Source organism: Pristiophorus japonicus, chromosome 21, assembly GCF_044704955.1.
Source record: "Pristiophorus japonicus isolate sPriJap1 chromosome 21, sPriJap1.hap1, whole genome shotgun sequence".
In the NCBI taxonomy this organism is placed as follows: Eukaryota; Metazoa; Chordata; class Chondrichthyes; family Pristiophoridae; genus Pristiophorus; species Pristiophorus japonicus.
The window spans coordinates 81,941,345-81,965,758 of NC_091997.1; the positions used below are offsets into that span (position 1 = coordinate 81,941,345).

At 49.3% G+C, this 24,414-nt stretch overlaps 1 protein-coding gene across 3 annotated transcripts in view; it reads right to left on the reverse strand.

The window, feature by feature from the left end:
• The window catches only part of LOC139234143 (AP-3 complex subunit beta-2), a 176,448-nt gene that overhangs the window by 5,884 nt on the left and 146,150 nt on the right, over nucleotides 1–24,414 (reverse strand). For 2 of the 3 annotated variants that reach the window (XM_070865124.1, XM_070865125.1), the window contains exons 23-26: nucleotides 22,568–22,799; nucleotides 17,808–17,892; nucleotides 15,847–15,944; nucleotides 1,123–1,261 (exon numbers count right to left, since the gene is read on the reverse strand). In XM_070865124.1, the coding sequence (XP_070721225.1) occupies nucleotides 1,123–1,261; nucleotides 15,847–15,944; nucleotides 17,808–17,892; nucleotides 22,568–22,799 (554 nt within the window). Of the gene's footprint in view, nucleotides 1–1,122; nucleotides 1,262–3,378; nucleotides 3,403–15,846; nucleotides 15,945–17,807; nucleotides 17,893–22,567; nucleotides 22,800–24,414 lie in introns of all 3 variants that reach the window. The other variant, XM_070865123.1, reaches the window with a different exon arrangement.

A 24,414-nucleotide genomic window follows, 5' to 3' on the forward strand; every position in this document is an offset into this window, starting at 1 on the left:
ATGATATATCGCACGCGAGCACCGTCTAGAAAGCTGAACTCTTCATTATCGCTGGTTATTGTATTCAGTACAGGTCAGCAGGAAACCAGCTCTTGGCCAACATGGAGCTCACGTCATGAAGTCCTGTGGACATACAGGAATTTATATCCCACGGATGGGCTAACCATACTCGTGCAGTGAGAAGAATTAATAGTCCACTGTTACCGGCCTCCCACTCCTGGAGGAGTTAGTGTATTGGTTCAATTGCCATTGCTAAGGGGGCATCAGTCTACTGCTGTAATTGGTCTCTCATTCCTCAGATAGATTAGCACTGTGTCACTGCTGTGATAGAGGGCAAGGCAACACCGCTCTGTTGTAACTGATCCATGTTAATTTCCTATGTCTATGCCACCTTATTCCGGTGGAAAGGTTAGATGGGCATTTCTTGCCACCATCTCCACAGATGTCCCTTTCTAGTTCATCCTCTCAATGATGTTCGCTTCTGACCAGTTGCTCAGAGGACTTTTTCCCTGTCCCTATAGTGTAAGATCAGGCATTTTTAAAAAAAAATTTGTTCTTGGGATGTGGGAGTTGCTGGCGAGGCCAACATTTATTGCCCATCCCTAATTGCCCCTTGAGAAGGTGGTGGTGAGCCGCCTTCTTGAACCGCTGCAGTCCGTGTGGTGAAGGTGCTGTTAGGGAGGGAGTTCCAGGATTTTGATCCAGCAACGATGAAGGAACGGCGATATATTTCCAAGTCAGGATAGTGTGTGCCTTGGAGGGGAACGTGGAGGTGGTGGTGTTCCCATGCGCCTGCTGCCCTTGTCCTTCGAGGTGATGGAGGTCGCGGGTTTGGGAGGTGTTGCCGAAGAAGCCTTGGCATCTGGAATCTCCCCTTATGTTACAGCCAGAATGGGGAATTTACCATTGGTGACTTAGAGGTGTGTGGGACGCCATGGTGCAGTTTCTTTGTTTAACCAGTAAGCCATGTGGTTCTTTAAGGATCTCCCGACTTAAACCTTCATCATCTTCGATCTGCCTACATCTAGAATATTCCTTGGCCTTTTTGGAATCCCCCTCCCCCCCACCTCCCAAAGAAAAACCTGAGCAACTGTAAGATCGGTTCAGGCCCCTCCAATTTACCTGTACTCATTGTCCAGTCCACAGGGCACCCGCCCGAGGTTAGCAGTCGACATCACCCGCTGGACAATGGCTTGGTCACTCCGGCATTTCTCCGGGAGGGTCAGTTTCTCGTTGATTTCATTCATTCCCATCAGTTTTCCTTCGAAGGGTTGCAGAGAGAAGGCAGGTAGGTTAGTGACCACTTCGACAATGCCTGTGCCTCAATATCAATTCCCTCTCCCCGCTAGAAAATAAAGCCAATGAAATTCAGGGCCGTTCTAGGGGAAGCTGAAAATCCTCAGCGCACTCTGAATGATCGAGGGGATGTTTAGTATGTAATTTATATGGTTTCCACTGCCTTCTTTCTCGGTTTGGCTGGTCATGTATTATTCCTTGGCCAGGAAGTACTGTTGATGGGACAGCCGAGATTGAGGAATCACTTGTGATCCCAAAATTCTGGAGACTTGATCGACCCACTAGATTTAGAGCCAGTGAGAAGGTCCAGCAGAGCAACGCAATTGGACCTTGATGGGTTTACGTCCTGATGGGATCTACCAGCCCACCTCTGAATGGCTTTCCTGGTTTTCGATGGAAGTGTGAAGGCAAGAGAACTCTTGCTTTCACTTCAGGGCAGGGGTCGGGGGTTTGTCTTCTTGATTTCTGAGGGGGAGGCTACTTGTTGAAAGTATTCCCCTCTGGACAGTCTTCCTGCTGAGTGAAGAAGCCCTGGAAGCAGGTTGTCCATCCACCCAATGTTCCTCTGAATGCAACCAATACAAGGTGCACAAGAACAGCCCTAGGGAGTGTATCTGTGAGTGTCTCTCTCCCTCTCTCTCTCTTCTCAATATTCCTTTCCCATGGCCGTCTATGCCTGACATCTCCCAACAGTGGTTTGGCAGGGATTAGGAACGTAGCAGGAACACAGATATCTACCTGCGCTCCATCAGCTCCATGCCACAGTGCATTGGAGGTACCGACTGGCAGTGCCTCTGCACCGCTCTCCCCGATTCCACCCCTGAGGGGTTTGTGGAGATGGGACCAATAGCAGAGCAGAGGAGCAATCCTTGCAATCTATAAGTCATCGGCACTTGTTCCAGAACCCCGTGCCTGTAGGTTTTCGAGTCCCGTTGATCAACGTAATCAGCCGGGTCGACCGGTGCTGCATTTTTCTTGTACATTGGCCCTCGAGTTTCTTAACTGATAAGGGATTAAGGGGTTATGGGGAGCAGGCAGGGAAATGGACCTGAGTCCATGATCGGATCAGCCATGATCATATGAAATGGTGGAGCAGGGGGGCTGTATGGCCTACTCCTGCTCCTATTTCTTATGTCCTTAGGTTGCAGAGAATCCAACTTCAGACCAGTGAATTAGGGGGGGGGAAGAAATGGGCCATATCTGGGAATGGTGGTTTTAGGATGGGGGAGGAGAAGGGGAGGGGTAAAACCTACATAGCAACAAGCACAGGAGGAGGCCATTCAGCCCCTCGAGCCTGTTGCGCCATTGAATCAGATCGTGGCTGGGGGATAAAAAGCAAAACAACAAAAAGTGAGGTGGTCTCTCTCCACGTGCTTTCCTCACTCCTGGATTCTCAACAAAAATAAACATAGACGATGTGTGCCGGAGTGCCCTCGGTAAGGAAGAATCTCCCCCTCCGCTGTGTTCACAACTATTTTTGGTCGAAACTTTAAATCAAGCGCTCCCTTTTGGCACTAGAACACACAAATTAACAATTTAAAACTGTTACAAAAACCCGTAATCAAATCAGAATTTGGTTGCCGGGGGCGATGATGCACTCCAGTCCCTCCGGCGCCCACCTCTCCTGGAAGGCCGCGAGCGTACCGGCGGACACCGCGTGCTCCACCTCCAGGAACACCCTGGCGCGGATGTACCCGTTGTGCTCACATACAGGACGTTGCTGAAAGAGGCACTGCCTGGGAAATAAGAGCAGCCAGATAGCCATGCATCATTTTCCCCGTGTTGACACATGCGCACGCAAACGCAATGTTTCCGGGACGCGGCATCGCTGCATCCAAATGTTTGCTAAAACCAGCCGGGGGTGGGGGGGGGGAGGGGGGGGTAAAAGGGGAAGGACGTTTTCCAAACACCACTGGATTTTCTAAAAAAATCCCTTCCAAGAGTACAAAGACGGATCAGCTGATTCGCTACCACTATAAAGCACGGACGGACATCACAGACAAACACAGCGGCGGAGTGGGAAGCAGCAGTGTGCAGCAAGATTTGCAACCACATGGTGACACGGTGAGCCTTGTTACTTACCAGCGCTGGTATTTAACAGCTGTTCTACGAGAGCAAGTGAGGGAAACAAAGTGCAATGAGGTAAAATAAAAAATAAAGAAAATCGAACAACTGTGACCGTGACAACTATTTTAGTTGTACTTTGAACTGAATCCCCAGAGGCGGCCGTGCTCAGTGGGCAGCACTCTCAACTCTTGAGTCAGAAGGCTGTGGGTTCAAGTCCCACTCCAGGGACTTAAGCACATAAATCCAGGCTGACACTCTCAGTAGTGCTGAGGGGGTGCTGCACTGTCGGAGGTGCCGTCTTTCGGATGAGACGTTAAACCGAGGCCCTGTCTGCTCTCTCAGGTGGATGTAAAAGATCCCATGGCACTATTTCGAAGAAGAGCAGGGGGAGTTATTCCCGGTGTCCTGGCTAATATTTATCCCTCAATCAACATAACAAAAAAAACAGATTATCTGGTCATTGTCACATTGCTGTTTGTGGGAGCTTGCTGTGCGCAAATTGGCTGCCGTGTTTCCCACATTACAACAGCGACTACACTCCAAAAATACTTAATTGGCTGTGAAGCACTTTGGGATGTCCGGTGGTCGAGAAAGGTGCACTTCTGTAGCGCCTGTCTCGGCCTTGATGCGTCCCAAAGCACATTAGAAATGTCGTCTCTGTTGTAACCTTTTCTTTCACCCCTGTGCAGCAATGCCACGGTCTCTAGGCGGGTGTGCCTGGCGCAGTTACTGCCTGTCGTAATCACACGAGTCACAACCAGGGCCAAAATATCGCACCTCAGCTTGAAACCACATCCGGCCGAAACTTGGCCGCTTGCTAGTCAGCAGCTGCGATTCCAGTCTGGGAAAAATCCGAACCCAACCACACGACCAACCAGTGTGAGCAAGTAATAACTGCATGAGCATCTATCCCCCAGCGCATAAAGACATAAATTCTGCTAATTTACTGGCAGCTCAGAGCTCTGAGCCATTAGGTTACTGGCTCGGAGCATTTTCAAAGGCTACTTTGATGATGAATTGGTCCATTTTGCTCAGGAGCAGTGTGTTGTTGGTTATTAATCAAGAATGGAGGCAGGAAGTGATTAAGGAGCAAATCTCATCACCTGGGCCATCAAGAAGCAATCAGTTATTATGAATTATGATTAAAATCCTTGAGATCTCCTCCTACCCCACCCACCACTTCCTTATTTCTGTTGATTTGTTGGACAGTTTTATTTAAACAGTCAGTGCTGATGATATCTTCAGGACACCTGAACCTGACAGGCAATGGAGCCTGTATGGGAATACACAATTGAAGTGAAGATCAGTGAATCTCTCGGAGATACTGGCGTTAAAGTCAGCTCCCTCACATTGCTGGGTTCAGTCTCTTCGAGCCAATCCCCCCCACCAATATATCACTCACTGGCTATTTTTTGGGCTTCCCTGCTAGGACCATCGGAATCGCTTGATGAAAAAAACCCATCGAGTTCGCCTTCTACCTGGTCGTCGCGTGATACAACCATAATGGAGTTGTTCGCCAATCATCAATCTCTATCCAGTAGTCTAGCACCTCCCAAACCTGCGACCTCTGCCACCTCGAAGGACTAAGGCAGCAGCTGCATGGGAACACCACCACCTCCACATTCCCCTCCAAGTCACACACCATCCTGACTTGGAAATATATCGGCCGTTCCTTCATCGTCGCTGGGTCCAAGTCCTGGAACTCCCTCCCTAGCCATCGTCAGAAGGCAGTCTCTCGAAATCGAGGAAGGCTTGCTTCCACTCTAAAAGTGAGTTCTTAGGGAACTGTACAGTTCAATACGGGAATTACAGTCTCTGTCACAGGTGGGACAGACAGTGGTTGAAGCAAAGAGTGGGTGGGGAGTCTGGTTTGCCGCTTGCTCTCGGCGACAAGACTCGAGGTGCTCAGCACCCTCCCGGATGCTCTTCCTCCACTTAGGGCGGACTCTGGCCAGGGATTCCCAGGTGTCGGTGGGGTTGTTGCATTTGATCAACCTCCCTAACAGCACTGTGGGAGCACCTTCACCGCATGGGACTGCAGCGGTTCAAGAAGGCGGTTCACCACCACCTTCTCGAGGGCAATTAGGGATGGCCAACAAATGCCGGCCTTGCCAGTGACCCACAGCGGTGGAGAGCTTTAGGAACCAACGGTCTAAAGTCACCCGTTTCTACCAACCATGTTACACTCACCACACGTCATGTCTCAAATTCAAAATGTTATTTTCTGAAAGAAATCTATCGAATTTGCAACGGGAATCAATACGAACTGCTTCCACCGTCTCCCTGGGGAGCCTTCTCCATAGATTGACCACTCGCTCACTGAAATATTGCTGCTGCAGATTAGCTTTGAATTCTCACCACCAGAGTACAGCCGAGATTGCCAACAGCATTACACAGGATATACGGCACAGAAACAGGCCATTCGGCTCAACCAGTCTGTGCTGGCGTTTATGCTCCACTCGAGCCTCCTCCTGTCTTTCCTCATCTACATCTATCAGCATAACCCTCTATTCCCTTCTCCCCTATATGCTTGTCCAGCCTCCCCTTAAATGCATCGATACTATTCACCTCAACCATTCCCTGTGGTAGCAAGTTCCACATTCTCACCACTCTCTGGGTAAAGAAGTTTCTTTTGAATTCCCCATTGGATTTCTTGGTGACTATCTTATATTGATGGCCTCTAATTATGCTCTTCCCCACAAGTGGAAACACTCTCCCTGTATCTACTCTATCAAAACCTTTCATTATTTTAAAGACCTCTATTAGGTCACCCCTCATCCTTCTCTTTTCTATGGAAAAGAGACCCAGCCTGTTCATCCTTTCCTGATAGGTGTACCCCCGCATTTCTGGTATTATCCTTGTAAATCTTCTCTGCACCCCTCCAGGCCTCTATATCCTTTTTATAATATGGGACCAGAATTACACTCGGTACTCCAAAGCATGAGGAAGGTCATGGGCCACATTTAACCACAATGCACAGCAAGGGCCCAAAGCACTGTGTCACAACACTGCGTATCATGGGTACAACAAAGGATGCTCCCGCATTACATTAAATGAGCGATGTATGCCACTTTCGCCTTAATTGGATGTCACCATTCTGTGTCACGCAGTCAAGCTTGCAGAGGCACATTTCTACCACTAGATGGAGCTTCAGAAGTGGCAGATCCCCATAACTCTACCTCCAGCTTCCCTTCATCATTCTGAAGGGAAACGCACTCAGTCCTGACTTTCCTTGGGCAACGCCATTGGTGGTCCACATTAAAAAAATGTATCTTTGGCGGAAACCCTGGAGAAAGGGTGCAAATAGCCATTTGTTTCTGAGACGCCTCTGGACGTTTTACTATGTTAAAAACACTATGGGGCTGAAATTACCCTCCTCCTTAAGGTTCATTACCGCGGTAATGGTGTGGATAGGCCTTCCTGACCGGGGGCAGACGATGGGCCAACCCATTCTAAATTGCCCTGGGCACGCCCCGCGGTGGCCCCATACCGACTGGCGCGACCTCACACCGCCCCGCGGTGGCCCCACACCGCCACATGGTGACCCATTTTCCGCCCTGCGAGGGAAGTTGCCCGCGGGAGCAGCGCCGCAGCAGGTCGGTGCCCCCGACAGCATTCCCCCGGCAGGTAGCTGTGTGTGCCTGGGCAGCGCGACCGCCCTTAAAAGGGTAAAGCGCACCGCCATGGCTGCCATTTTATTTTAATTGTCGGCTGACTCTGGGATCGGCCCGACAATGGCGGCCACGGGTTTGGCCGGGCCACCAACAGGCAGCCTGGCGTCCCCTCTTGGGTACCGGACTGCTGGCCCAGCCGAAACCCCCCCCTGGTGCCCCAGTGGGTGCCAATAATGTGCCTTTAACTGAAGGGGAGGAACGCTGTGATGTATCAGCGTGACGGCGTTGACACATCCGCTCCGCAGCGACCCAAACAACGCCCAGAGACGAAAATGTTTTAAAGTCCTCAATATCGCTCTACTCTCCGGGCGGAGATAAATCTGCAGAAACGGTCAGTGCGCCTACTTTCAGTTGGGGATCAATTTCAGCCCCTATAAGTCGTTTCTTACGCAGTTTCTTTTGTCAGCGGGGGCGTGGGGCGGGGGGGGGGGGGGGGGGAATGGGATTCTGTCGATCTTCCTCTGGAGAATCCTGCCAGAAATCCCAGAGTCTAATCGCACAAATCCCCTCCTTCAATTGTCAGGGTCTAAGGGGAAACTTCACCATGTGAGGGAAGCCATTCAAGGGGGTATTTTCCTGGGTCTGAGTCCACTGGATAGAAACATAGAATCATAGAAAATAAGTGCAGGAGTAGGCCATTCGGCCCTTCGAGCCTGCACTACCATTCAATAAGATCATGGCTGATCATTCACCTCAGTACCCCTGCCCTGCTTTCTCTTCATACCCCTTGATCCCTTTAGCTGTATAGGTCATATCTAACTCCCTCTTAAATATATCCATTGAACTGGCATCAACAACTCTCTGCGGTAAGAAATGCCACAGATTAACAGCTCTCTGAGTGAAGAAACTTCTCCTCATCTCAGTCCTAAATGGCTTACCCCTTATCCTTAGACTGTGTCCTCAGGTTCTGGACTTCCCCAACATCGGGAACATTCTTCCTGCATCTAACCTGTCCAGTCCCGTCAGAATTTTATATGTTTCTATGAGATCCCCTCTCATCCTTCTAAGCTCCAGTGAATACAGGCCCAGTCGATCCAGTCTCTCCTCATACATAGAAACATAGAAATATAGAAAATAGGTGCAGGAGTAGGCCATTCGGCCCTTCTAGCCTGCACCGCCATTCAATGAGTTCATGGCTGACATGCAACTTCAGTACCCCATTCCTGCTTTCTTGCCATACCCCTTGATCCCCTTAGTAGTCAGGACTACATCTAACTCCTTTTTGAATATATTTAGTGAATTCGCCTCAACAACTTTCTGTGGTAGAGAATTCCACAGGTTCACCACTCTCTGGGTGAAGAAGTTTCTCCTCATCTCGGTCCTAAATGGCTTACCCCTTATCCTTAGACTGTGACCCCTGGTTCTGAACTTCCCCAACATTGTGAACATTCTTCCTGCATCTAACCTGTCTAAACCCATCAGAATTTTAAACGTTTCTATGAGGTCCCCTCTCATTCTTCTGAACTCCAGTGAATACAAGCCCAGTTGATTCAGTCTTTCTTGATAGGTCAGTCCCACCATCCCGGGAATCAGTCTGGTGAACCTTCGCTGCACTCCCTCAATAGCAAGAATGTCCTTCCTCAGGTCAGGAGACCAAAACTGTACACAATACTCCAGGTGTGGCCTCACCAAGGCCCTGTACAACTGTAGCAACACCTCCCTGCCCCTGTACTCAAATTCCCTCGCTATGAAGGCCAACATGCCATTTGCTTTCTTAACCGCCTGCTGTACCTGCATGCTAACCTTCAATGACTGATGTACCATGACACCCAGGTCTCGTTGCACCTTCCCTTTTCCTAATCTGTCACCATTCAGATAATAGTCTGTCTCTCTGTTTTTACCACCAAAGTGGATAACCTCACATTTATCTACATTATACTTCATCTGCCATGCATTTGCCCACTCACCTAACCTATCCAAGTCGCTCTGCAGCCTCATAGCATCCTCCTCGCAGCTCACACTGCCAACTAACTTAGTGTCATTCGCAAATTTGGAGATACTACATTTAATCCCCTCATCTAAATCATTAATATACAGTGTAAACAGCTGGGGCCCCAGCACAGAACCTTGCAGTACCCCATTAGTCACCGCCTGCCATTCTGAAAAGTACCCATTTACTCCTACTCTTTGCTTCCTGTCTGACAACCATTTCTCAATCCATGTCAGCACACTACCCCCAATCCCATGTGCTTTAACTTTGCACATTAATCTCTTGTGTGGAACCTTGTCAAAAGCCTTCTGAAAGTCCAAATATACCACATCAACTGGTTCTCCCTTGTCCACTCTACTGGAAACATCCTCAAAAAATTCCAGAAGATTTGTCAAGCATGATTTCCCTTTCACAAATCCATGCTGACTTGGACCTATCATGTCACCTCTTCCCAAATGCGCTGCTATGACATCCTTAATAATTGATTCCATCATCTTACCCACTACCGATGTCAGGCTGACCGGTCTATAATTCCCTGTTTTCTCTCTCACTTCTTTTTTAAAAAGTGGGGTTACATTGGCTACCCTCCACTCGATAGGAACTGATCCAGAGTCAATGGAATGTTGGAAAATGACTGTCAATGCATCCGCTATTTCCAAGGCCACCTCCTTAAGTACTCTGGGATGCAGTCCATCAGGCCCTGGAGATTTATCGGCCTTCAATCCCATCAATTTCCCCAACACAATTTCCCGACTAATAAGGATTTCCCTCAGTTCCTCCTCCTTACTAGACCCTCTGACCCTTCTTATATCCGGAATGTTGTTAGTGTCCTCCTTAGTGAATACCGAACCAAAGTACTTGTTCAATTGGTCCGCCATTTCTTTGTTCCCCGTTATGACTTCCCCTGATTCTGACTGCAGGGGACCTATGTTTGTCTTTACTAACCTTTTTCTTTTTACATATCTATCGAAACTTTTGCAATCCGTCTTAATGTTCCCTGCAAGCTTCTTCTCGTACTCCATTTTCCCTGCCCCAATCAAACCCTTTGTCCTCCTCTGCTGAGTTCTAAATTTCTCCCAGTCTCCGGGTTCGCTGCTATTTCTGGCCAATTTGTATGCCACTTCCTTGGCTTTAATACTATCCCTGATTTCCTTTGATAGCCACGGTTGAGCCACCTTCGCTTTTTTATTTTTATGACAGACAGGAATGTACAATTGTTGTAGTTCATCCATGCGGTCTCTAAATGGCTGCCGTTGCCCATCCACAGTCAACCCCTCAAGTATCATTCGCCAATCAATCCTAGCCAATTCACGTCTTATACCTTCAAAGTTACCCTTCTTTAAGTTCTGGACCATGGTCTCTGAATTAACTGTTTCATTCTCCATCCTAATGCAGAATTCCACCATATTATGGTCACTCTTCCCCAAGGGGCCTCGCACAACGAGATTGTTAATTAATCCTCTCTCATTACATAACACCCAGTCTAAGATGGCCTCTTCCCTAGTTGGTTCCTCGACATATTGGTCTAGAAAACCATCCCTTATGCACTCCAGGAAATCCTCTTCCACCGTATTGCTTCCAGTTTGGTTAGCCCAATCTATGTGCGTATTAAAGTCACCCATTATAACTGCTGCACCTTTATTGCATGCACCCATAATTTCCTGTTTGATGCCCTCCCCAACATCACTACTACTGTTTGAAGGTCTGTACACAACTCCCACTAATGTTTTTTGCCCTTTGGTGTTCTGCAGCTCTACCCATATAGATTCCACATCATTCAAGCTAATGTAATTCCTAACTATTGTATTAATCTCCTCTTTAACCAGCAATGGTACCCCACCTCCTTTTCCTTTTATTCTATCCTTCCTAAATGTTGAATACCCCTGGATGTTGAGTTCCCAACCCTGATCATCCTGGAGCCACGACTCCGTAATCCCAATCACATCATATTTGTTAACATCTATTTGCACAGTTAATTCATCCACCTTATTACGGATACTCCTTGCATTAAGACACAAAGCCTTCAGGCTTGTTTTTTTAACACCCTTTGTCCTTTTAGAATTTTGTTGTACAGTGGCCTTTTTTATTCTTTGTCTTGCATTTCTCTGCCCTCCACTTTTTCTCATCTCCTTTCTGTTTTTTGCTTTTATCTCCTTTTTGTTGCCCTCTGTCTCCCTCCATTGGCTCCCATCCCCCTGCCATATTAGTTTAACTCCTCCCCAACAGCACTAGCAAACACTCCCCCTAGGACATTGGTTCCAGTCCTGCCCAGGTGCAGACCGTCCGGTTTGTACTGGTCCCACCTCCCCCAGAACCGGTTCCAATGCCCCAGGAATTTGAATCCCTCCCTGCTCAAGCCACGTATTCATCTGCGCTATTCTGCGATTCCTACTCTGACTAGCACGTGGTACTGGTAGCAATCCCGAGATTACTACTTTTGAGGTCCTACGTTTTAATTTAGCTCCTAGCTCCTTAAATTCGTTTCGTAGGACCTCATCCCTTTTTTTTTACCTATGTCGTTGGTACCAATGTGCACCACGACAACTGGCTGTTCTCCCTCCCTTTTTAGAATGTCCTGCACCTGCTCCGAGACATCCTTGATCCTTGCACCAGGGACGCAACATACTATCCTGGAGTCTCGGTTGCGGCCGCAGAAACGCCTATCTATACCCCTAACAATTGAATCCCCTATCACTATCGCTCTCCCACTCTTTTTCCTGCCCTCCTGTGCAACAGAGCCAGCCACGGTGCCATGAACTTGGCTGCTGCTGCCCTCCCCTGATGAGTCATCTCCCTCAACAGTACTCAAAGTAGTGTATCTGTTTTGCAGGGGGATGACCACAGGGGACCCTTGCACTACCTTCTTTGCACTGCTCTTCCTGCTGGTCTTCCATTCCCTATCTGGCATGTCAGTCCTGCCATCCCGGGAATCAGTCTGGTGAACCTTTGCTGCACTCCCTCAATTGCAAGAACGTCCTTCCTCAGATTAGGAGACCAAAACTGAACACAATATTCCAGGTGAGGCCTCACCAAGGCCCTGTACAATTACAGTAAGACCTCCCTGCTCTTATACTCAAATCCCCTAGCTATGAAGGCCAACATACCATTTGCCTTCTTTACCGCCTGCTGTACCTGCATGCCAACTTTCAATGACTGATGTACCATGACACCCAAGTCTCGTTGCACCTCCCCTTTTCCTAATCTGCCACCATTCAGATAATATTCTGCCTTCGTGTTTTTGCCCCCAAAGTGGATAACCTCACATTAATCCACATTATACTGCATCTGCAATGCATTTGCCCACTCACCCAACCTGTCCAAGTCATCCTGCAGCCTCTTTGCATCCTCCTCACAGCTCACACTGCCACCCAGCTTAGTGTCATCTGCAAACTTGGAGATATTACACTCAATTCCTTCATCTAAATCATTAATGTATATTGTAAATAGCTGGGATCCCAGCACTGAGCCCTGCGGCACTCCACTAGTCACTGCCTGCCATTCTGAAAAGGACCCATTTAACCCGACTTCCTGTCTGCCAACCAGTTCTCTATCCACGTCAGTACATTACCCCCAATACCATATGCTTTAATTTTGCACACCAATCTCTTGTGTGGGACCTTGTCAAAAGCCTTCTGAAAGTCCAAATACACCACATCCACTGGTTCTCCCTTGTCCACTCTACTAGTTACATCCTCAAAAAATTTCAGAAGATTTGTCAAGCATGATTTTCCTTTCATAAATCCATGCTGACTTCGATCGATCCTGTCATTGCTTTCCAAATGCGCTGCTATTTCATCCTTAATAATTGATTCCAACATTTTCCCCACTACTGATGTCAGGCTAACCGGTCTATAATTACCCGTTTTCTCTCTCCCTCCTTTTTTAAAAAGTGGTGTTACATTAGCTACCCTCTAGTCCATAGGAACTGATCCCGAGTCGATAGACTGTTGAAAAATGATCACCAATGCATCCACTATTTCTAGGGCCACTTCCTTAAATACTCAGGGATGCACACGATCAGGCCCCAGGGATTTATCGGCCTTCAATCCATCAATTTCCCTAACACAATTTCCCACCCAATAAGGATTTCCTTCAGTTCCTCCTTCTCACTAGACCCTCGGTCTCCTAGTAGTTTCGGAAGGTTATTTTTTGTCTTCCTTCGTGAAGACAGAATCAAAGTATTTGTTTAACTGGTCTGCCATTTCTTTGTTCCCTATTATAAATTCACCTGAATCTGACTGCAAGGGACCTACGTTTGTCTTCACTAATCTTTTTCTCTTCACATATCTATAGAAGCTTTTGCAGTCAGTTTTTATGTTTCCAGCAAGCTTCCTCTCAGACTCTATTTCCCCCCTCCTAATTAAACCCTTTGTCCTCCTCTGCTGAATTCTAAATTTCTCCCAGTCCTCAGGATTGCTGCTTTTTCTGGCCAATTTATATGCCTCTTCCTTGGATTTAACACTATCCTTAATTTCCCTTGTTAGCCACGGTTGAGCCACCTTCCCCATTTTATTTTCACTCCAGACAGGGATGTACAATTGCTGAAGTTCATCCATGTGATCTTTAAATGTTTGCCATTGCCTATCCACCGTCAACCCTTTAAGTATCACTCGGCAGTCTATTCTAGCCAATTGACGTCTCATTCAATCGACGTTACCTTTCCTTAAGTTCAGGACCCTAGTCTCTGAATTAACTGTGTCACTCTCCATCTTAATAAAGAATTCTACCATATTATGGTCACTCTTCCCCAAGGGGCCTCGAACAACAAAATTGCTAATTAGTCCTTTCTCATTATACATCACCCAGTCTAGGATGGCCAGCTCCCTGGTTGGTTCTTCGACATTTTGGTCTAGAAAGCCATCCCTAATACACTCCAGGAAATCCTCCTCTGCTGCATTGCTACCAGTTTGGTTAGCCCAATCATTATGCAGATCATCTGGACCCAGTGACTGAGGGACGATCGGGTGGGTTGGAGTGTCCACTTTTCAGAGAAAACGTTCGACATTCTTGCGCAGACTTAGGAAAATCTCCCCTTGAACCTCTTGTAAAAGCTGTGAATAAAATGACGTGAATCGTAGAAGCTTACAGCACAGAAGGAGACCACTTGGCCCATTGTGTCTGTTCCGGCTCTTTGAAGGAACTATCCCAAAATGTCATCGCCGGTTGTACGCCGGCCCGGGGTGCTAATCGCGGCGTTGCCATTACAGTGCCCCCCCAAATCTCCAGGGCATTTCCCCCCCTGGGCGAAAACGCCATTGTGCCTCCTTAACCCCCCCCTCGCGGGCTATAAAAAGGGGCAATTTTGTCCCCAAAATGTCCATATATCCCATGATAGGTGCACAGCAGTATTCTCTAAGCTCCGTCAGTAGTGACCTGGTGTGCAAGCTGTGGGTGGCTTGAGGAAGACCATTTTCCCTGTTGCCCTTTTGCAGTATTCCTGCTATCGCAGGCCGCTCACAAGCTGCTCCCTCTAAGAGCGTGCGTGGCCTCGCAGCAAATCTACAGGTACCATGCGCGCACAAAAATAATTTAGAGGAAACAATGGTCAGGAGGCTTAATCCCTGCATCTGCTTTCTTTTATTTTTAATTCATTCGTGGGATGTGGGCGTCGCTGGCAAGGCCGGCAATTGCCCTTGATACAACTGATTGGCTGGCCGGGCCACACTGATTGGCTGGCTGGGTCACTCGGATTGGCTGGCCAAGTACACTCTGATTGGTTGGGTAGGTACACTCTGATTGGCTGGGCAGGTACACTCTGATTGGCTGGGCAGGTACACTCTGATTGGCTGGGCAGGTACACTCTGATTGGCTGGGCAGGTACACTCTGATTGGCTGGCCGGACCGCACTGATTGGCTGGCTGGGCCACTTTGATTGGCTGGCCAGCTACACTCTGATTGGCTGGGCAGGTACACTGTGATTGGCTGGCCGGGCCGCACTGATTGGCTGGCCGGGCCACTCTGATTGGCTGGCCGGGCCACTCTGACTGGCCGGCCGGGCCGCACTGATTGGCTGGCCGGGCCGCTCTGATTGGCTGGCTGGGCTGCACTGATTGGCTGGCCGGGTGCAATCTGATTGGCTGGCCGGGCCGCACTGATTGGCTGGCTGGGCCGCACCGATTGACTGGCCAGTTATACGCTGTCTGGCTGGCCGGGCCACTTCAGAGAGCAATTAAGAGCCAACCACATTGGTTTGGGACAGGAGTCACATAAAGTCCAGGCCGTGTAAGGACGGCAGGTTTAATTCCCTAAAGGAATACTAGCGAACCAGATGGGTTTTTACAACAACCTGATAACTTCATGGTCACTTTATTTCTAGGCTTTTTCTCTTAAACTGAATTCAAATTCTCAAACAGCCGTGATGAGATTTGAACTGGCGTTCTCTGGATTACCCGTCCCGTAACAGGACATTGCTAATAAACTGATTGGTTGACTCAAGGAGTGGGGGAGGGAAAACAATGGGTGCAATGAAGACAATGGAGAGGGGGGTTTAAAACCAGTGTTCTGCCCCATCCTGTGGGATTCTTGCCCGGGGAGCTGGGTTAAAATCAATGTGACGGAGCACGAGTTCAGACTGGCACAGCGTTCACACTTCTCACAGTTCAGACAACTTAAATATAACAGCAGAGGTATCGGTCGCTAGTTCCACAGTATAAACAGAATAGAGATAGAGAACAAATCCTCATGTAGAGACAGAAAGACTTTCAAGAGCAGCACAGGTCTTAAATCGCAATATTCAGGAGAAACTGGCTGCAGTTTAACCCGAGGCTTTGCTCGACAAACTTGCGAGACCATCACTGTGTGCAGTGCTGCAATTATCAGTGACCCATCACAACTCCGCCTTCGCAGTGATTGGCTGGGTGTTGCCAAGGAGACACTCACCTTGCTCCTTTCTGAAGGAGTTTTCAGTCATGAAGACAGGCATCATCAGTTCTCCCACTGGTGGCTGGATGGACATATAAAACTGCCGGGCCTGGGAGCTGGAAAAGCACCAAAAACACCACTCAATAATGTCATTCCACAACAACCTCCAATGGCACTGGGCAAAGGTGGTCCTGTACCTCCCCTCCTCTAGGTCCCGTACCAGGCCCCTCCTCTACCCGCCACCACCCCCCCCCCCAGCCCCCACGCACGGACTCCATCCCAAGCCCCCCTAGCCACCAACCCCCAGGCCCTCCCTCTAGCCCCCGTCCCAAACCCCCACCCAACTAGCCCCCATCCCAGGCACCCACCTCTCTAGCCCCCTGGGCCCCCTCTCTAATCCCCCCAGCCCCCCCAGGGAGTCCCCGTTCCTGCGCTCGCTCCCCCCCCCCCCCCCAGGGCTTGCTCTTCCCCCACCCCCTCCCCTCCACCCCCCTCTCTGGTTCCGATCCCCAATCTCAGCCCCATCATCACTCCCACTGGGAAGCAGACACAGTTTGGCTCATTTGGGCCAAGTTGACCCAAGGCCATTTTTCTGCTCCAATCAATGACAGTTGCCAGACTATTCAGGAACGGAGGGAGTCACTACTGTCACCGCTTACAGCGGCAAAGACTCAGGAGTAGAGGGGATTTGAGGAGGGCCTTCTTCACCCAGAAGGTGGTGGGGGTCTGGAACTCACTGCCTGAAAGGGTGGTAGGGGCAGAAACCCTCACCTCATTTAAAAAGTACTTGGATGTGCACCTGAAGTGCCGGAACCTACAGGGCTACGGACCAAGAGCTGGAAAGTGGGATAGGGCTGGATAGCTCTTTGTCGGCCGGCGCGGACACAATAGGCCGAATGGCCTCCTTCTGTGCTGTAAATTTCTATGATTCTATAAACGCAAGCTCTTTCTTCTAACATGGCACATAGACTTAGGGTCCACTGTGTTAGCAATCAGCCAGTAACTCTGCAATCGTGTGAGCTGCCGTCTTGCATTTGCAATGATATCCATTGAACTGCTATCTGTGTGACTGCTGTACTTATAGGAGATACGTGTACATCCATTATTCACACACAGGGAACGGTACAATATGTTCTTTACCAAGTCAGGTAATGGTGTTATTTAAAGAATTATCGGGAGAATTCTAACTCAATAAAGTTCTCTGGTTCTCTCATTTGTTTTTTTTTTCCAGTGTAGAAGTGGTAGATTTTTGGGGGGCTCTGCGGAGGGCCAGATACACAACGCCGTGTGTAATGTATTTGCTTCATGGGCTCTTTGCTTAAGAATTCATAGCAATGCATTGCTATTAAGAACTAGTTGGTTTATTAACAAAGGTTTAACAATCACACTACACATTACCAGTTCATCCACTAGGCTCACAACTGCATACCTCATCGTGGATGACCTAGACCCAACTGGCTGGGGTTTTATTGAGTCTTGTGAACATCACGTGACTGGCTAAGCCTCTCACAACCCAACAGCTCTACAACTATTTTAAAATAAAACAATAAAGCCGAATGCCCCTTTATTAAAAGGGACACTAGAACCCACAAATTAACAGTAAAACTTTAGACTTAGCGGATCAAATTAAAATTTGGTTGCCGGGGGTGATGATGCACTCCAGTCCCTCTGGCGCCCACCTCTGGCAGAAGGCCGCGAGTGTACCAGTGGATACCGCGTGCTCCATCTCCAGGGACACCCTGGTGTGAATGTAACTGCGGAAGAGAGGCAGGCAGTCGGGCTGAATGACCCCCTCAACCGTCTGCTGCCTGGACCGGTTAATGGCCACCTTGGCCATGCCCAGGAGCAGTCCCACGAGGAGGCCCTCCAACCTGCCCACTCCCCTCCGCACTGGGCAACAGCTCCACCAGCCCGTGAGCATGCTCGCAGGTGCAGACGTTACACGGCGGACAATGACCGCCTCGCTGACCGTTACTCACCATAGCTGGAAGTTAGCCGCTTGTGTGGAGTCGCAGAAGTCGATGCCTAGCGTATCCGTGATGACCTCGCCCGGCTGGAGAACCTCTGTGGACGTTGAAAAAGGGAAACAGAGTCTCCTCAGGGTAGGCAATAAAAGCAAGAAAAAAAGACTTGTATTTTTACGGCGCCTTTCACAACCTCAACACACTGCCAAAGCACTTCACAACCAAAGGCAGTACTTTTTGGGAGTGAAATTGGGCGCACTTGCGCCTCCTGTTAGTGGCCTCTGGGGGTCGCCAGCAGGGCACTAATACGTTACCGACCGGGTGGGATGCTGACACTGTCTCCCGCCATACTGGGCGGGTTTAGCGGTGGCGCTACGGCCCAATCTCCTGCGCCCGGAGACCGTGACACCGTCGCTGCGCGCGTCGCCCTGTTAGTGCCCGCGGACCCGAAATTCACTTCCGCCCCCTGCAGCAGCTACGAGCGAAAGCACCGGCGGCAGCAGGAGGCGAGGATCGGGCAGCCGGCCGTTAACGGGGGCGACGGTTAAAGGCGAGGTGGCCGAGATGAGTAAATAAAAACGTACCTATCTTGGCGCTTTCTTCTGGTCTCCTGCCTGCGATCGTTCAGCCCGGGTCTCTGCGCGAGTGCCTGGCTGATTGCGGGGGTCCCCCGCTCCCTTGGCGGTCCAGGTTGGTGATGTTTGTATCACTGAGCCTGCAGCAATGGACGTTCCCTTTAAGGGAGGAAGGCCCAGTGTGCAACGCAGCTTAAGTTTCCGCACGCCCGCGTCCCTTAGCGCTCCAAGAAGCCAATTTTTTGAAAGTTTGATCTGGTGTTAAGTTTCCGATGCTTTCAAAAGTTGCCACCCTCAAATGGGGCGATAATGAATTTCACCCCCATTATCTTTCAGTTCCATTCACCGCTACCTTTTAAATCTGGAAGATGTGGCTTGACTAATCTTTGTATGTGCACCATTTCAGGGTAATCTGTTTTAAGACCATAAGAATTAGGAGCAGGAGTAGGCCACATGGCCCCTCGAGCCTGCTCCGTCATTCAATAAGATCATGGCTGATTGTGCATCAGTTTTATACTCAGTTATAGTCATTTCATTAAGAACTAATTTCCAAATATAAGGGTTGTCTATTCACCAGTGGATCTCCCGTGGCATTGCTCATTGTGAGTTGGACAGAGCGGGGGCGAAATTTCCCAGTGCCCGGATTGGGGGCGGTGACTGCCTCAAGGCACGCAAGTCCCGTCCCGGCCTTGAAATGGCGGTTACCACCCCTCACAGGAAGTGGATCGCAATCTCGCGCGCTCCACTTCCTGTTGGAGCGGTGTTCCGGGATGGTACGCGGGTGGGATCGGCAGCACTGTACGGCTTCTCCACGTAGCGCTGGCGCATTTCAACGGCTCCTCATCATCATGGCATCATGGTGATTACATCATTACATCATTGCGAGCAGCAGGGGGTCCGGGGACGTCGGTGAGGCCTACAAGAGGCCCAGCCTGTTGGAGAGGCGTGAGTGCGAGCACCAGGGGATCCGGGGACGTCGGTGAGGCCTACAAGAGGCCCAGCCCGTTGGAGAGGCGGGAGTGCGAGCACCAGGGGATCCGGGGACGTAGGTGAGGCCTACAAGAGGCCCAGCCGGTGCAGCTGAAGGGAGAGAAGGCAAAAAAGAAGTAGAAAGAAATCGAAAGGTGACATCACAACTAAGTGGGTAAGTGATTGGCTGGTGATTGGTCAGTAGTTTTTCTTTTTCTTTTCTTTATCTGTAAGTAACCTTTTAGCCTTGTTGGTGCCAAAGTAAGTTTAAGCGGTTAAGTCATGGCAGGAGAGCTCAGACACGTATTATGCTCCTCCTGTACTATGTGGGAAGTCCCTGACGACTACGTGTGTGGGAAGTGTGTCTGGCTGCAGCTCCTGACAGACCGCATTGTGGCGCTGGAGCTGCGGGTGGATTCACTCTCGAGCGAGCTGCGGGTGGATTCACTCTGGAGCATGCACGATGCTGAGAATGACATGAATAGCATGTTTAGTGAGTTGGTCTTACCGCAGGAAAAGGGTACATAGCTAGATAGGGAATGGATGACCAACAGGAAGAGCAGTGCAAGGAAGGTAGTGCAGGGGTCCTCTGCGGTCATTCCCCTGCAAAACAGATATACCGCTTTGGCTACTGTTGGGGGGGGGGGATGACTCATCAGGGGAGGGCAGCAGCAGCCAAGTTCATGGCACCGTGGGTGGCTCTGCTGCATAGGAGGGCAGGAAAAAGAGTGGAAAGCTATAGTGATAGGGGATTCAATTGTAAGGGGAATAGATAGGTGTTTATGCTGCTGCAACTGAGACTCCAGGATGGTATGTTGCCTCCCTGGTGTAAGGGTCAAGGATGTCTTGGTGCGGGTGCAGGGCATTCTGAAAAGGGAGGGTGAACAGCCAGTTGTCGTGGTGCATTTAGGTACCAACGATATAGGTAAAAAAATGGACGAGGTCCTCCAAGACGAATTTAGGGAGCTCGGAGCTAAATTAAAAAGTAGGACCTCAAAAGTAGTAATTTCGGGATTGCTACAAGTGCCACGTGCTAGTCAGAGTAGGAATTGCAGGATAGCTCAGATGAATATGTGGCTTGAGGAATGGTGCAGCAAGGAGGGATTCAAATTCCTGGGACATTGGAACTGGTTCTGGGGGAGGTAGGACCAGTACAAACCGGACGGTCTGCACCTGGGCAGGACCGGAACCAATGTCCGAGGGGGAGTGTTTGTGAGTGCTGTTGGGGAGGAGTTAAACTAATATGGCAGGGGGATGGGAACCTATGCAAGGAGACAGAGGGAAGTAGAATGGGGGCAGAATCAAAAGATAGAAAGAAGAAAAGTAAAAGTGGAGGGCAGGGAAACCTAAGGCAAAAAGCAAAAAGGGCCACATTGCAGCAAAATTCTAAAGGGGCATAGTGTGTTAGAAAGACAAGCATGAAAGCGAGGAGTATTCGGAATAAGGTGGACGAATTAACTACGCAGATAGCAGTTACCGGGTATGACGTAATTGGCATCACAGAGACATGGCTCCAGGGTGACCAAGGCTGGGAACTCAACATCCAGGGATATTCAACATTTAGGAAGGATAGACAGAAAGGAAAAGGAGGCGGGGTGGCATTGCTGGTTAAAGAGGAAATTAATGCAATAGTAAGGAAAGACATTAGCTTGGATGATGTGAAATCAGTATGGGTGAAGCTGCGGAATACCAAGGGGCAGAAAACGCTAGTAGGAGTTGTGTACAGACATGGATAGAGAACTGATTGGCAGACAGGAAGCAGAGAGTCGGGATAAACGGGTCCTTTTCAGAATGGCAGGCAGTGACTAGTGGAGTGCTGCAGGGCTCGGTGCTGAGACCCCAGCTCTTTACAATATACATCAATGATTTGGATGAAGGAATTGAGTGTAATATCTCCAAGTTTGCAGATGACACTAAACTGGGTGGCGATGTGAGCTGTGAGGGCGATGCTAAGAGGCTGCAGGGTGACTTAGACAGGTTAGGTGAGTGGGCAAATGCATAGCAGATGCAGTATAATGTGGATAAATATGAGGTTATCCACTTTGGGGGCAAAAACGCAAAGAATATCATCTGAATGGGGGCAGATTAGGAAAAGGGGAGGTGCAACGAAACCTGGATGTCATGGTTCATCAGTCATTGAAAGTTGGCATACAGGTACAGCAGGCGGTAAAGAAGGCAAATGGCATGTTGGCCTTCATAGCTAGGGGATTTGAGTATAGGAGCAGGGAGGTCTTACCGCAGTTGTACAGGGCCTTGGTGAGGCCACAACTTGAATATTGTGTTCAGTTTTGGTCTCCTAATCTGAGGAAGGACATTCTTGCTATTGAGGGAGTGCAGCGAAGGTTCACCAGACTGATTCCCGGGATGGCTGGACTGACATATGAGGAGAGACTGGATCAACTGGGGCTTTATACATTGGAGTTTAGAAGGATGAGAGGGGATCTCATAGAAACATACAAGATTCTGTCGGGACGGGACAGTTTAGATGCGGGTAGATTGTTCCCGATGTTGGGGAAGTCCAGAACCAGGGGACACAGTCTAAGCATAAGAGGTAGGCCATTTAGGACTGAGATGAGGAGAAACTTCTTCACTCAGAGAGTTGTTGACCTGTGGAATTCCCTACCGCAGAGAGTTGTCGATGCCAGTTCATTGGATATATTCAAAAGGGAGTTAGATATGGCCCTTACGGTTAAGGGGATCAAGGGGTATGAAGAGAAAGCAGGAAAGGCGTACTGAGGGAATGATCAGCCATGATCTTATTGATTGGTGGTGCAGGCTCAAAGGGTCGAATGGCTTACTCCTGCACCTATTTTCTATGTTTCTATGTTTGTATGTTACCGTGGCAGTGCCTCCGCTAACTCCCGCGCAATCTCGTGGGGAAAAACCAGTTTCACGCTTCATTAGCACCCTCCCAGAGGCAGTAACGGGAGTCGCAAAACGGCAATTTCGGACCCACAGTCTCCAAATATGACCAGTGCAAGAGTTACCTCTCGGGTGTCTGAAGGCCGTGAAGGAGGCCTAGTAGGTGCTTATATTCTCAGCCGCTTCACCAGAGAATGCTTTTGGGGAATGTGGAGGTGGGGAACTAACGAAGTGGCTCAAAGGAATGTTGAGAAAGGGCAGATGTTCATCGACCTGAAACATTCACTGTTTCTCTCTCCACAGATGCTGCCTGACCTGCTGAGTGTTTTTTATTACACGAGGGAGGGCTTTTATTTCCCGGACTCTTACCGATCTCCTTGAAGCCGTGCATCCTCATTCCTGCCTGCAGCTTGGGTTCGCTGATGTGCAGGTTTTTGAACTCCATCTCGGAGGTGTTGGTGAACTGCATCTGGACCGAGACCATGGCTGGATCGGGGCTGAACGGCTGCCGGTTGAAGTAGTACTCCACCGACAGCCCCTCCCCCGTGATGCGGTGCAGCAACTCGTAAGTCTTCACCCCGCCCAGTGAAGGGCTTGACACCTGCAAGAGACGGCAAGGACCAACACCTGAATGGGGCATCTCACGGGCTGCCTCGGTTACCACCGGTCTCGCCATTCCACCGGGGCAAGGAAGGAAGGCTACAGACAAACACACGTGATCCTTGTACACCAATCACTGAAAGTTAACACGCTGGTACAGCAAGCAATTGAGAAAGCAAATGGTATGTTGGTCTTTTTTACTGGAAGGACGTGATTGCACTAGAGAGCGTACAGAGCAGATATACGAGGATGTTGCCGGGAGTGGAGAATTTTAGCTATGAGGAAAAATTGGATAGGCTGGGGTTGTTTTCCTTGGAACAGAGGAGGCTGAGGGGAGACCTCATTGAGGTGTATAAAATTATGAGGGGCCTGGATATATTGGATATTAACGGCCTATTTCCCTTAGCAGAGAGGTCAACAATCAGGGGGCATAAATTTAAAGTAAAGTAATTGGTAGAAGGTTTATTGGGGATTTGAGGGGAAATTTCTTCACCCAGAGGGTGGTGGGGGTCTGGAACCCTCACCACATTTAAAAAGTACTTGGATGTGCACCTGAAGTGTCGTAACCTGCAGGGCTACGGACCAAGAGCTGGAAAGTGGGATTAGGCTGGATATCCTCTTGTTGGCCAGAATGGACATGATGGGCCAAAATGGCCTCCTTCTGTGCTGTAAACTTCTCTGATTCTATGATTACAAGAGGATTTGAGTATAAGAGTAAAGTCGTCTTACTGCAATAATATAGGGCCCTGGTGAGACGGTTTTGGTGTACAGTTTGGGTCTCCTTACCTAAGGAAGGATATACTTGCCATTGAGGGAGTGCAACGAAGGTTCACCAGACTGATTCCTGGGATGGGGAGATTGTCCTATGAGGAGAGATTGAGCAGACTGTGCCTATATATTCTCTAGAATTTAGAAGAATGAGGTGATCTCATTGAAAGATACAAAATTCTTACAGGGTTTGACAGGGTAGATGCAGGGAGGATGTCTGGCTGGGAAGTCTGGAACCAGGGATCACAGTCTCAGAATAAGAGGTCGGCCATTTAGGACTGAGATGAGGAGAAATTTCTTCACTCAGATGGTGGTGAATCTTTGGAATTATCTACCCCAGAGGGCTGTGGAGGCTCAGTCTTTGAGACCGAGATCGTTAGATGTTTGGATATTAAGGGACTCAAGGGATATGGGGATAGTGCAGGGAAGAGGAGTTGAGGTAAAAGATCAGCCATGATCTTATTGAATGATGGAGCAGGCTCAAGGGACCGAATGGACTACTTCTGCTTCTAATTCTAATTCTTAATGGCTAATTTGAACGTCCCCGCCTATGATTTGGGCAGATGTATTCAGCATCTGTCGTAGTCTCCAGAGGCTCTGACGACTGGTGGGGGAGCAAAGCGGGGGCGCTACTCGTCAAATTTTTCGACCCCCTCCCTCTCCACGCCACCCTCTGACCCAGCCCAAATCCAACTGGATTTCCGGCAAACGGGAACATAAGAACATAAGAAATAGGAGCAGGAGTCGGCCACCTGGCCCCTCGAGCCTGCTCCGCCATTCAATAAGATTGAGGCTGATCTGATCATGGACTCCGCTCCACTTCCCTGCCCGCTCCCCATAACCCTTGT